Raw genomic sequence first — 13,410 nt, forward strand, 5'->3', positions numbered from 1 at the left:
ATGAGCTATGCCTCTATGCTCACTTTCAATAGAGACATATTTTTTCTTGAATTACAAGGTGGGGATCACAGGGCATATATGAGATCGGTCATTTGATGAGGGCAACCAAATGTTGACACTAGGTAGACCAAGGACTGTAGGTTTGAACACTATATTGATTTGATGGCAGCACGTATACACAGTTGTTCTCTATATTTTTCAAAAATGTACATGATTATCGTGATACTAGTTTTACTGATAATAATCAACTGCTTTTCAGCCTTCCATCTATTTGTGGCTGATCCAGGCAACACTGGTAATACATATTTTCTGTCAACAAGAACCATCTTAGTGGCATGTGGGGCTGATGAGACGGTTCACAAATAGTGGTTGCAACTTGCACACTGACTATCTGCGACCCAGCTCTGATTTTGCAATGCAACCTATGTACGGTCATGTCACAAAATTTCCAGTCGCTGGCACACAGCATGATTTCCATAATAAATATTTATTAGGCAAGCCACTATTGCAGAACCCTGTTACTGGATATAAACACAGGGATGGTGGTCTGCATGGAACACAACAGACAGCCATCCCTTTATTTGCATTGCCAAACAGGAAAACTTTATTTTAAGCCACTTCTGTGTTCCTTAAAGGAACTCTTGCTGCTTAAAAAAAAAAATGCTGTTTTATAAAAACATTTAGGGGAGTAAGCAGAGGTTCTCTGAACTGCTGTCTTCTCCTGCGAGGCTGCTGAAACAATTCACAAATGAAAAGGTATCCCAAGGAAAGACCTTACCTTTGGTGAATCAGTTACCAGCTCAGTTTAGGGTTAGTAACTCATCAATGGTTTGAGACCACAAATGCGATTACAAATCATTGATACATTCCTCTCCGAATCAAATATAGGAGGGGGCACCATTTTCAAACACCTCCTATTTGCAATTTTTTATCACAGGGCTTATGACCTCAAAAGGATTATTAACATCAGGCCCTAAATTCCCAAAATGCATATCACTGCATCCGATCCTGTTGTCTTAGAGATGTCCTTCGCTAACTAGCAACAATAAACTAATTAGTGGTAAAATGGTCAGAGGAAGTTGTCCAAAGTGTGTAATAAGAATACCTAATACACAAAATAAATGACAAAGAATAGACAATCAAACCAATATGGGCCACACATACAAAGAGTGGAGAAGGGACCATTGGGCATATGTATGAAGCCTTCTCAGAATCAGCCCGTTTGCGAACGGGAAAAAGCCTTTTGGGATGTATCATCCCAAAAGGCCCTTGCACAATAGGGAATCGCATAATTTGTGATTCCCTATTCTGCGAATGCATTTAAGGAATTGCAAACTGCAATTCCTTAAATGCAATTCTGGAAGTGCGATTTTGCCTTCAGAAATTGCAAATTACCACCAACTTCAAGTTGGTGGTAATTTGCGATTTCTTTGAAAAATGCACTTTTTTGCATTTTTCAAAGTGCCATGTGGCGCACCTACATGCCCTTAGGGCATGTATTAGCGCCACATGTGCACACATGCTTATTTCAGGGGTGCAACAGGGTGTTCTTTTGACACTCTTGCACCCTTGAAATTGCATTTGCAATTTGCGAGTACCTAATGGGTACTCACAAATTGCAAAATTCTTCCCATTCATTCCTATGGGCCTTTAGGCCCATAGGAATGAGTGGAAAGCTATTCCTTAATTGCGAATCACAATTTGCAATTCGCAATTAAGGACTACGTAGGAATCGCAATTAATATTGCAAATCACACATACACTGCCTTTTGCGAGTCCTTAATAGCGAATCGCTAAAATTCGCTATTAAGGACTTTCAAAACGCTTTCCTGATACATATGCCCCTATATGAGCAAGAAGAGGTAGAGGAGAGACAGCAGGGATAAGCCACTGTCATGAATTAAGACAAAGGACCAGCATATAGTAGACAAGGAAGAACTACTGAGGACTCAAGTAAAAAAGGGGAAGAGGGTTGTATAGCAGCACGCAACCTCTAAATATGTGACAAAGTGCCAAGGCAATAAATCCAACTACCTTACAATATCATATTGGGATGACAAGTATATGTGTGAATGAAAAGTAAGATGCGACTGAGTAATATAAAGAAGAAAAAGACACATATAACACAAACGAAGGAAAAGTGTAAGAAAAAAGTCTAAGAACTTGAACAAGGGAGACTTGCAATGAAGTTTAACTTAAACAAATGTTAATTTATCTGTCATACTGTGAATAATCCTTTGTTTTGTGCACTGTTAGAAAATCAATACAAAATATAATTCCAGACAGAAGCCAGTGGGAACCAACATATTCTGGAATAAAGTAAACAAGCTAAAGGAAAGCATGAAAAATCTTGGAATTATGAGTAGAGCCTAGAACAGAATACTGGTTAAAATGAACAGAGAAGAGACCTGTGGAAAGTGAGAAGAACCAGAGAAAGATGAGCCAAGCCTAGGAAAGAAGAGAAAGGAATCTTAAGTAGAAGAAGCTGAGGGTACGTAAGAAGAATTTGCGGGAAAAAAACTACTTTGAGTAAGCAAGAAGAATCTCGGAAGGGGTAAGAACAATCAGGAGGGAGATGTGACAAACAAAGGGTAAATTAGGAGAAAGTGAGGATAGATGTCAATGGCATGTGTAAAGTTAAAGCAGACTAAGTGGGTAAGAAAAACATGATGAAAGTAGAGAAGCCCCTGATTCATTTGCAAAAGTAAAGGATGGAAAAAGAGCACTTACCTCATCAGTGTTGTTAGGGAAGCTGACTTTGTGGAATATCTTGGTACTCATCTGTTGAATTGCCTCCACTTCTACATAATGGGGTGGCTCCTTCCGGGGACCTCTCCTACAGACAGATGAGTCAGCAATTTTAATAAGACATTCAGCTTTGCCTTTGAAACCCTCAATTGATTCAACTCAAAACATCCTGGAGCCGGAAATGCACTCTGATTTTCAGTCAGTAAAATGTATTTAATTTTTGTTTTGACATATCATCACTATCTGATAGAATAGCCTGTGTTTGCAAAGAAATAAAAACTCTTAGCGTATTTATGAGATGCTTGTTGCAACCAAGGCAAACAATGGAAAATAAGCTCAAAGTCTAACCTCCTAAACATGCCTTTGTAAGATCTGACCCACTTCCATCCCATGCAACAATAAGACTTAAAGATACACTCAAGTTGAATTGGAAACTGACACCAATGATCAAATCACTTCATACACTCAAACAAAAGTCCTGACTAGTACTAAAGCCTGTTTTGTAATTCCTATTATCAAGAAGAAGAATCAAAAGTGTTTTTGATAGATCAGGAGCAGAGTGAACCCAAGCACTTTCTGATTATCCCTGCCTCCATAACTAACTGGTTAACTTCAATCTCAATGACATGCTACACAATTCCATAAAGCGAAACACACACAATTGATAGCAAATTTGATATGTTCTAATAATCTAGGCATAATGTTCCCAACAGAAAACTCGCTAAAAGACCCCCTGCATCTTGCTGTTGACCTCCTGAAATCCTCCATCTATGCTATCATCAGCCCAGACCGGGTCGCACTACTAGGTGGAGAACTCCTTATCATTTATTGATTGTCAAATACATGCAAAACCTGAAAAATAACACATTTTCCTCCTTCCAATATCTGTCATTCAAAATAAAAACATCAAATGCCAAACCCAGTACTTTCCACATTTTCTATCATCCACTGCAAGAATATGTTCTATTTGTAGAACAGATCATTGAATACACATCTTAGAAAACATTTAAATCACTATCAATATCATCCAAGGCAACTCTACCTTGCCCTGTTGGACTGAAGCAGCAAATCAGCTACACTGTTGGCCCTCTTTCTACAGAACACTGACCTAGAGCAACTTTGCACCTCAACCACACATAAAAAGGGAGCTACTCTAGACCTCATAATGTTGAGAAAGGGCTGTGTGGAGAAGTAATCTCCTATACAAGTAGACTGTGGGACCACTAGCTTATAGCATTCAATATCCAGTGTACCAAAATATCATCTTTAGTCAAATCAATAAAACAAAGATCTGGGTAAGAGACTTTAGGAACATCAACCAGGCTGTCCTGGAAACACAGAAGTATTCCTAGCACAGGAGCCTTCGAGCTATGTCTGATGCAAATTCCATCCTAGAAAATAACAACTCAGTCATGTCAAAGGTCACTGATGGGCCCTGTTAAAACTCAACGGACTCAACAACAAATCATCTCAGTGGTTTTCTAATGAGATACTTCAGGACAGAAAACACTCAGAGTGCCCGAAAGAATCTGGTACCAAAATCTCTTTTGGAAGAACTTGGAAAATCTTTATGCGAGACCTACAAATAAACATAACATGAATGCCAAAGCATCCTTTTTCACTACAGAAATTAACTGGTCAAAAAAGTGCCCAAAAAGCTCTTTGATGTTGTGAAAAAATCCTCATCTTCTCCTTTGATGCTAACTATATCAGAGACTCACCCGAGAACTGTGGAAAGTTCTTAAATTTCTTCAACGTAAAAGTAAAAAAGATTGAACTATTATTTACCATCACGGATATGAGCTCACTCAAGATCTCCTAACCTGCAACCCCAATACTAAATGGTCCTCTTTGAAAGAGGTTACACAGACTGAACCGTAAAACACAATACCGGAGATCAATTCCCCATCTCACTCCACAGGCCCTTTTACAGCACAAATAGTGAATAATATAACTGCATAGTTTGCTAAATTAGCACCTTACCATACTATTGCTATAAGTTTTTAGATCCCAAGGGTGAGTACTAGTTTAAAAGTCGGCCAGATCACAAACAAACATTTACACTAACAATATTAAGATTTCCCGCACAATACTGAATCTCTTCATAGCAAAAGTTATGGAAAGCTGCTTAGCAAGACAGATAAAAACACAAGGAAGAAGCTGTGCTTCTCCAAAATCTACAATTGGGTTTCAGATTAGGGTACAGCATTGAAATGGTGATGCTTTAGATGGTGGAAGATGCCCCTGAATACTGGACAACAGAGTTCATGCTTCCTCATTCATCTGCACCTACCAGCAGCACTCGCCACGGTTGATCATACTACCCTCCATTAGGATCTGTGTCACAGTTCTGAATAGGTTTGAATCCTACCTGGGCAATCAATTTCAACGAATAAAAGAGTCAAACTTCCTCTTTTGCTCCAAACTGCTTCCACAAGGAGCTCTACAAGGGTTACAGCCTCTCCCCAACTGTCTTCAATCCGTACATGGAACCCCTAAACTCTTTCCTAAGACAACATAAAATATAATTTCATCTAAAAACACTCGGATGTACTTGAAAGTATCCTCCTCAGAGGATATTGAGAGGCTAGCTATTGCTCTTGACCTGAAATTCTGACTGAATCAACTTCTCCTCAAACTCAACACCCAGAAAACAAAGTTTCTCCCAATTTCTCCTCTCAGAAACACTTCAGTTCACACCTGAATAAATGCTATAAAACTACTGCATTGCAAGATCTTTATTGTGGAGATCTCAAAATCTTTAAGGTTCTTCGGAAACAAATATGTGCATATGAAAGCCACATTAATGATTTAACAAAGGTAGACTTCACCCATTCAGACTCCTACGCGGAATCAAGTCCTTCGTCCCTTTGGAAGATTTAAAAACTGTAGTCCAATAAACAGTGCTTTTGTGCCTAGGTTATGGCATCTTATTTCTGACTGGCATTCCCAAAATCCTCCTGGCCTGCTAAGAGGTGTGCCCAATACAGCCACTAGTATAGTCTCGGACACCAATAGATGAGGGCCAATAACTCCAATATTGATCACTGTTAATAGGCTCCCTGTAGTGGCTAGATGTCTGTTGGGATCAACCTGCGTAATTCATAAAGTCATTCACAGAAAGGCAGCAAAAAGTCTTCTAAAGAAACTAACCATATGAGGCAGTTCCAGAATACTCTGAAGCACAGATTCCCTCTGCCTGGAAAACGCTCTCTTCGATAAAGCCACCACCCTAAATCAAGCCATCTCAGGAAATGCACCAAAAATCTAAAATTACATCCACCCATAAGAAAGCCTCAACCTCTCATACAACATTTTAGGGAAGAAGTGAAAATATTACTGTTTGAATTACATTTCCAAATATAATTGAATACTGAAAGTCCATCAAAACTGATAATGAAACTTTGTATTCAGGAAAAACACAAGAACTGATAACAGCGTAAAACCAGTAGTTAGCACATATTCTAAACCAGTTGGAAACGGTAATCTGCAAAGTCCTCTACTATGTTATGCAATTATGCTACTATGTAAAATGCCTTGATACACTGCAGGTCCTGTTTGTGCTATGCAAAACGGCAAATAAATAAATAAAAGTATATTTATTCCAGCCTTCTAACCTTTAAGTGAACTGATTGTACAAAAAGCACAAAGAAAATGTAAAGAGTATGGCTCGAGTAAAGTCTTGAGGGAAGATAAAAAACACAATTACTCATACCGAATGACATTCTTTATCCTCTTTAGACAGTCCTGGGCCAGGGGCTCTTTCCGGCGACTCTCAATAAATTTCTGTGCATGGTTTAACAGTGACTTACTAGGAGGGAAAAGACCAGTGCATAGCCAGAGTAACTGCCATCCACTGCTCACACTGTACCTGAAAAAGAGAATGAGAGGAACAGCAATCAGCTTCTATACTGAATCACACACTGACATAGAGCGTGCACTCATGCTGCACCACACAAACACTACTGAGCATGTGCTGACCTTGACTCACAATGCGCTTACTTCAGAGATGGAGTAGCTGCCACAGATCTAGTGTAAACAGCCTCCCATTAACACACTTAATATCCAGATTGGTGTAGGTGCCGTACAGTTATCACACACTGCTCTTAACAAAGCAAAGTTTGAACTGGCCCAGCTGGAAATTGCACGCTCAAAACTGAGAGACAGCAGAATGTTTCTGCCTCTTAATAGCTCCTGCAGCAGCATACTTATGTACATCAAAAGACAACTTCTTTGACAGTGTCTAGCCTCTGAGAATCCTGTCCCTTTGTATGTCTAAATTTATTTTAGTGAGTGGATTTATTTAGCACTTTATGCCACAGTGGTTCTGTCAATACTTTTCAAAATGGGAAACAGTAGGTAATCATCAGAGGTACATGAGAAGACCATGATGGGTATCAGCGAGAGCCATAGTATGAGTATCTGTGAGGAGGGTATGGGTTTCTGAGGATACCCAGCATACTGTTTGTTTGGGAGCAGTGGAAGTTCTGAGATTGAGGATATTCGTTAAGAGGGAGTAGGTGGTTCTGGCTTTATTGATAACGTTTACTAATTGTGTTATTTTGTGTGGGACTGGGTTGTGTGGGGCAGTAGGAAAATGAACAGACCTGGAAGGTTTGGCCTATGTGGGAGATGTAGTTGAAGGTGTGCCTCTGATCGAAAGACACACACACGCTTTCTCTCTTTCGCTGCGTCTGTAATAAGAGTCTACTCATCCCATTGTGTCACAATTGCTCCTGACTGGGCCTACAGCGTACCATTCCCGGAGCCCCATCATGGCAGCAGTCTCCCTCCCAGGCATTCAGCATCATAGTTACATGGAATCAATTCTCCAGAGAAGGCACTAGTAGAAATGTTCCTTGGCAGCAACTCTCTTCTCCTTTTTGTACACCTACATATTGGCGCCATCTTGGCATCATCTCTCCTGCTTGAGTCTATGTTGAGGTTGGGTTATTTCTCATACTCGCCAGCTCACCTGCGACTGGCCCCCTGCTCAGGTAGTACCTGCTTTCATATTTGACTATTTGCCACTTACCTATTGCTATTTTCCGTCAATTGCTTCATGATCTGACAGTAGATTTCATCCTGCAGGGTCTCTTCTTGGATTGCACCCATGAAAATCTGGTCTGTGAGCTCCACCGGGGATCTTGCCTGCTTGGCTGGATAGTCACCCATGTATCTCATAATGGGTGGAAGCAGAGTTAAGGACATGTGAACTGCTCACCTTGTGATCACACTTCATTTGAAACTAATCTCAGTCAACCTCTAAAGATTATCACACTGCCCTATATAGATGCAGCACTCCATGATAGTGTGGGTGGCGCATGGGAGTGATGGCTTCTAAACTACAAGTGGCCTCTCTATTTCACTTAATGTAGTTTGCCATATCACATTAAAAACACAGTCATCATTTGCAAGGCCTCACAAAGTACTATTCATAGCCAACTCAAGAAATAGATTGAACTAAATTATGCTAAAAACACACTGGGGTACTGATCATTACCTAAATCTTAATGTTTTAGGGGATTATGGTGGTTCCACACTAAGGTGTGTCACCCAGGTTGTATGGGACTCTGCACTGCAAGGACAGGTTTTTCTCTTAAAAGGAATGGCTGCAGAATCATTATGAGACAATGCCGAAAAGGACACTCTGGTCTCACACTAAGGTATTTCACCATCTTTAAGAGGACATTCTTGGGAGGCACAAACTTAGCACACACTACACTGGCTGCACCAGTATGGATCATGCCGGGGAGGGATCATGCTAGTCACATGCAAAAGTATGTCACTGTATTTATATGGCAGCATACCTCAGAACAGACCAGTAGTTCACACTGTAGTGTGGGTCACTATATAAGTAATGCAAAGAGTATGGCCGGGGTACACTGGGGTAATACTGCACTTAAGTAGGTCAAGAAGGAGAAATCTGGATTGAATAGTAAGCCCATTATTTTACTTTATGGACATTATGCATTTTTTGTCTGCTTTAACAAAACTCCCTCTATTTCATTTCCTTTATGCAGAGGTAGTTTTCTTAAATGAGGTCATAGATGTGAGCAAGACATTCAGTAGCAACAGACTGAACTGCAGGTCTACTCTCTATGTGGCAAAAAGCAAACACAAGGAGATGATGGACGGAGCGCTGAAACTTTTCAGACACTCACCCCCAGCCACAGATCTGGGTTGAATCCATCATCATTCTGTAGCTCACTTCCCCACCTCAGTTCAGACCCAGCTATATGCAAATCAGTCTTGACCCTGAGGCACAGGAAGCTTATTTGGGTGTCCTCCATGGACATCGGAGAATGTTTGATCAATCACATATGTAATAGGGCTTTCCTAAGAATGGAATCATAAGGGTAAGAAAAGATCCACCTGGTAATCTCTAAAGGTTTCACAGATGTTTCTTCGCAATGTTGTAGTGTAAAGAGCACTCACTGAGGAGGCCTGTAGGCACAGTTTCTTCATCTGGGCCCTGACATCATTTTCTGGCAACATATACTGTGGCTTATGCCTATAAGATGAGGATGCAGAGGATCTATCTTAAATCAGCCATGCATCTTAAAGGTCCATGCATCTTACCCATATTTACACCTTAAATGAGATACTTCTGTTTCTGTGAAACATGATACAGTACAAAAGATCTGCATTTAACATGGTGAGGGTAGCGCAGACTTAAAAGTACCATGAATCCTCCTTGCAAACGAAAGAAAAACAATTTCGGCACTACGCTTTAATGGATTTTTACATTACACTATAGGCCTCATTATGAGTGCCCTCGATTTTTGGTCAGTATTTCCCCTTCAAAATTATGTATAAATTCAGAGGGAGGAATACTGTAGGTGTACATGATATATCTTGAGGGAAATGAGAAATTACCAAGGAAAATTGAATTTTCTAACTAGGGATTTTGCCTGTTTTCAGCAGTTGATGTACGTGGGTGAAACTCTCTGGTTCCACAAAAAAATCTGTGGTTCTGATTATCCCATTATCAGGCCTTAAAAATGTTGAGGATTGCTGGAAGCAGGAAGATTTAATATGCTGTGTTCAAATGGGAACCTGAGTTGCTCTGAGACTGCTCTGATCAGCCTTTTTCCACGAATTCCACTACTAATCCAGTCATGAACTTCTCATGGGGGCAGATGTAGTCTTGTGTACCCATCTAAAAGCAGGAATGTTCTTCCCAATGCTACTCAAAAGAGAAACATCTTCATAATTTCATAAGAAACATGTGCTTTCTGAATTTCTTACCTTGCAGCATCTCAGCTTACATGTGTCTGGATGCCCCAGTGACTTAGGGCTACATGAATCCACCATGCTCAGGACACTGCTTTGACTGACAATATGTCGATTTTGCCTTTTTGGTATTCAAACTACACATTTGACAACTGACCAAGAGGCCATGAGTCACTCCTATCTCTTACTGATATCACACAGATGAGAGGAAAATGTTCTACCCTCATTTAACAGGACACACTGCAGTCAAATATTAGGAGTAAGGAGAACCTTTATTAAAGAGACAGCAGTTCATGTGAACAATGTACAAGATATTTAATATTGTTGGTGAACAATGGCAGTTACCCTTGGTATATGGATGTCGGAGAAGAAGACCAATCACACAGAATGCAATACACAGGCCAATAATGTTAGAGCGAGTAGTATATTTGAATTGTAGTACTGTAGAAACAAAAGTGTTCGGTGGCCCAAGTGAACTAGAACCTATATAACCAGAGTGACAATTTATAACATATATTGAGGTTTCACAATCAACAAAAAGGACCATTTGTTCACTATATAGTCATTGTTCCTAGCCTTCTACCACATTTGTGAGGGCTGTCAATTGGTTCATTCAAATATGTGTCTATGGCGTTTCGACCCCACCTCCAGTAAGGGGTCTCATCAGGACTTAACAATAAGATACACCTGAAATTATGTGAATAATAAATTGTCAGAAAATTGTGCACACCAGGCATGTGAGTGAAAACAAATGAGGTGGTTACTCACATGAGGCTCAGCCAGGCGCCCAGTGAGGGGAAGCCTCACAATTTCTATGGCGTGTTGTACAATAGTACACTGCCAAAAAGTTGATAATTGTAAGAGCACTAATGAAGGCTCCTCTTCACGTCACGACAGATTGAATCAATAACGAGTCATCTTTGGAATCCAAGGAAAAGAGATGCAATTAGTCAGCTACTTGCCGTGGGAGTATGAGTCATCTACTATCCACGTTGCCGACAGGGCCTCAGACGTCAGCCTCTTACATCTGGCTGTCGAACCTTTAGCATGATATTACATAAAAAAGCAGGGCCGGAATTGCGATGGTTCACTTCCTTCCTCCATAATCGATCACAAAAAGTCAAGATAAAGCAATCCCTATCCCAGCCCTCCTCAGCCTCGATGGGGGTTCCACAGGGGCCGGCACTATCACTGTTACTCTTCAATTTATTTCTAGAGCCCTTGGCAAATGCTCTGAATGCCGCAAACATCCTCTTCCATATGCATGCGGATGACACTCAACTCTATCTGAAAATCACCTCCCCTGAAGACTTTGTCTTACTCAACTCTACCCTTTTGGATACTCAAAACTGGCTAATTGACAACCACCTCATGCTCAACACCTCCAAAATGGAATTCCTCATCATTGCACCGCCTAATCACACCCCAAAGATCGACCACTGACTGAAACATCTTATGGCCTTCAACTGCGCTCCCCACATTATCGACTGTGCGAAATCCCTCAGAATCACACTGGATAAGCACCTTAGTATGCAGATTCATAGTGGCAATTTAAGCATGGGGGCTAAACACCCTAAGGAATCTAAAACCTTTCCTTCCACAAGAGGACTTCAAGATGGCGGTGCAAGCTCTGGTGCTGCCTAGGCTAGACTATGGTAGTTCCACGCTTTGTGGACTCCCCAAATACAATTTTGCACCACTAAAAGCATTCATCAATGCAGCAGCTAGACTACTAACTGGTTCAAAAACAAACAAGCACATCTCTCCAGCCCTCAAATCCCTAAACTGCCATATAAGGCCAGAATACAGCCAAAGATAGCCGGCATGACGCACAAAGCCCTACATCTCAAGACTCCCATGTATCTGGCTCAAAAACTAGAACTGTCTGGAGGTTGCAGACAGTCAAGAAGTGCAAGTTCATGGCTCTTAAAACCACAGATCTTTCACAAAATGAGAACGAATCACAGAGCCTTCTCAGGCGCAGCCCCAAAGATCTGGAACTCTCTTCCTCTGGAAGTGCGACGAATTTCCTCCATAACTACCTTCAAAAAGGAAGTAAAAAAAACTAACGGCCAAGTTCCTACCATAAACAGCTCTGGCCCACTGTTCATTGATTACCCACCTGATTTACAATGAGATTGCTGGACACCTTTGAATCCCAGTACTAGCCTGCCTTGCTCATTTTTTCTTTTTTTTTTTAGCAAAGCCTATCGAATTTTCTTCTCCATGGTCTGTATCCCATATACCTTAACTTTGTTGCACAACTATTTTGTTGTGTGATGTATACTCTTGTAATACCCACCCAAAATTGTAAAGCGCTCTGATACCCACCTGGGTCAAGTCTGCGCTATATACAACTTTCAAATAAACAAATAAATAAACAAAGATTTGGTTAAGTGTTTTTTTTTTGTACTATGTACTTATATAAAATAAATAATATGTATTCAGTGGCTCAGGTGGTTGAGAACATGAATTACAGGAAAATATGGATAAGACAAGACAAGGCACATGGCAAGCTATTGAAGACAGGAGGGCAGCAAAAATGGAGGCCAAATCTGAGAGGATGCAGGAGAGCTGCAACTACCAGTACACAGTAAATAGAAGCAAACAGAGCAGCCAATAAAATGACAAGAGAAGACAAGCTGGCATACATCGATAACCCTGCCAGCCAAGCTGCAGAGGCAGTGGAGATTTGGAGAAGATCTTCAAGATCATGAGGTTAATCAGTGGTAAATCTCATGCAACATACAAGATCCTTACTAAGGACAAGCAGGGTAGACTCGTCACAACAGAGGAAGGGCGGGAAATACACTTGGCCAAGCACTGCAAAGAATAAACAAGTACCAACAAGTGAAGTGGACACGAAAGAAGCAGAGACAGGGTCATATGTGAACAGCACCCCACCACAGAAAGAAGAAATTGTCAAGGTCATCCGTTCTCTCAAGAACACAAAAGCTCCTGTCCAAGAAAAAATCAGTGCAGAAATGTTCAAGGCAGACCACGAAACATCCAACAAGATCCTTCAACCACTATTTAAATCAATTTGGGACAGAAAGAAATTCCCATGTGACTAGAACCAATGCATCATCGTCAAGATTTCAAAGAAAGGAGCATTAACAAAATGTAACAACTGGTCAACCCTGAGTAAAATCTTGACACAAATCATATAGGGCATCTCTGATGCCATGGACAAGCAGCTGATAAAAGAAAAGGCTGGGTTCTTTAAGGGTGGAGGATGTGTTGATCTGAACAGAAATGAGGACCGTGAACCACAGCTGGGGCACCATACTAAGACTTGCCCAATACAACCAGAAACAACAACGGGCAGAAGTAGTAGTAGCAGCAATAGTAGTCATGGTGGCAGCAGTAGTACAGTTCTTAAGGCTGAAGAACAAAACTCTGTATCATAAGTCATTTCATTTTTCT

General features: G+C 40.7%; 1 protein-coding gene across 2 annotated transcripts in view; it reads right to left on the reverse strand.

The window, feature by feature from the left end:
• Nucleotides 1–13,410, reverse strand: part of LOC146785536 (unconventional myosin-VIIb-like) — a 961,158-nt gene that overhangs the window by 139,055 nt on the left and 808,693 nt on the right. For both annotated transcript variants that reach the window (XM_085634664.1, XM_085634663.1), the window contains exons 38-40: nt 7,784–7,937; nt 6,464–6,619; nt 2,731–2,836 (exon numbers count right to left, since the gene is read on the reverse strand). In XM_085634664.1, the coding sequence (XP_085490790.1) occupies nt 2,731–2,836; nt 6,464–6,619; nt 7,784–7,937 (416 nt within the window). The remainder of the gene's footprint in view (nt 1–2,730; nt 2,837–6,463; nt 6,620–7,783; nt 7,938–13,410) is intronic.

The sequence above is a fragment of the Triturus cristatus genome, chromosome 11 (genome assembly GCF_964204655.1).
Source record: "Triturus cristatus chromosome 11, aTriCri1.1, whole genome shotgun sequence".
Taxonomy (NCBI): domain Eukaryota; kingdom Metazoa; phylum Chordata; class Amphibia; order Caudata; family Salamandridae; genus Triturus; species Triturus cristatus.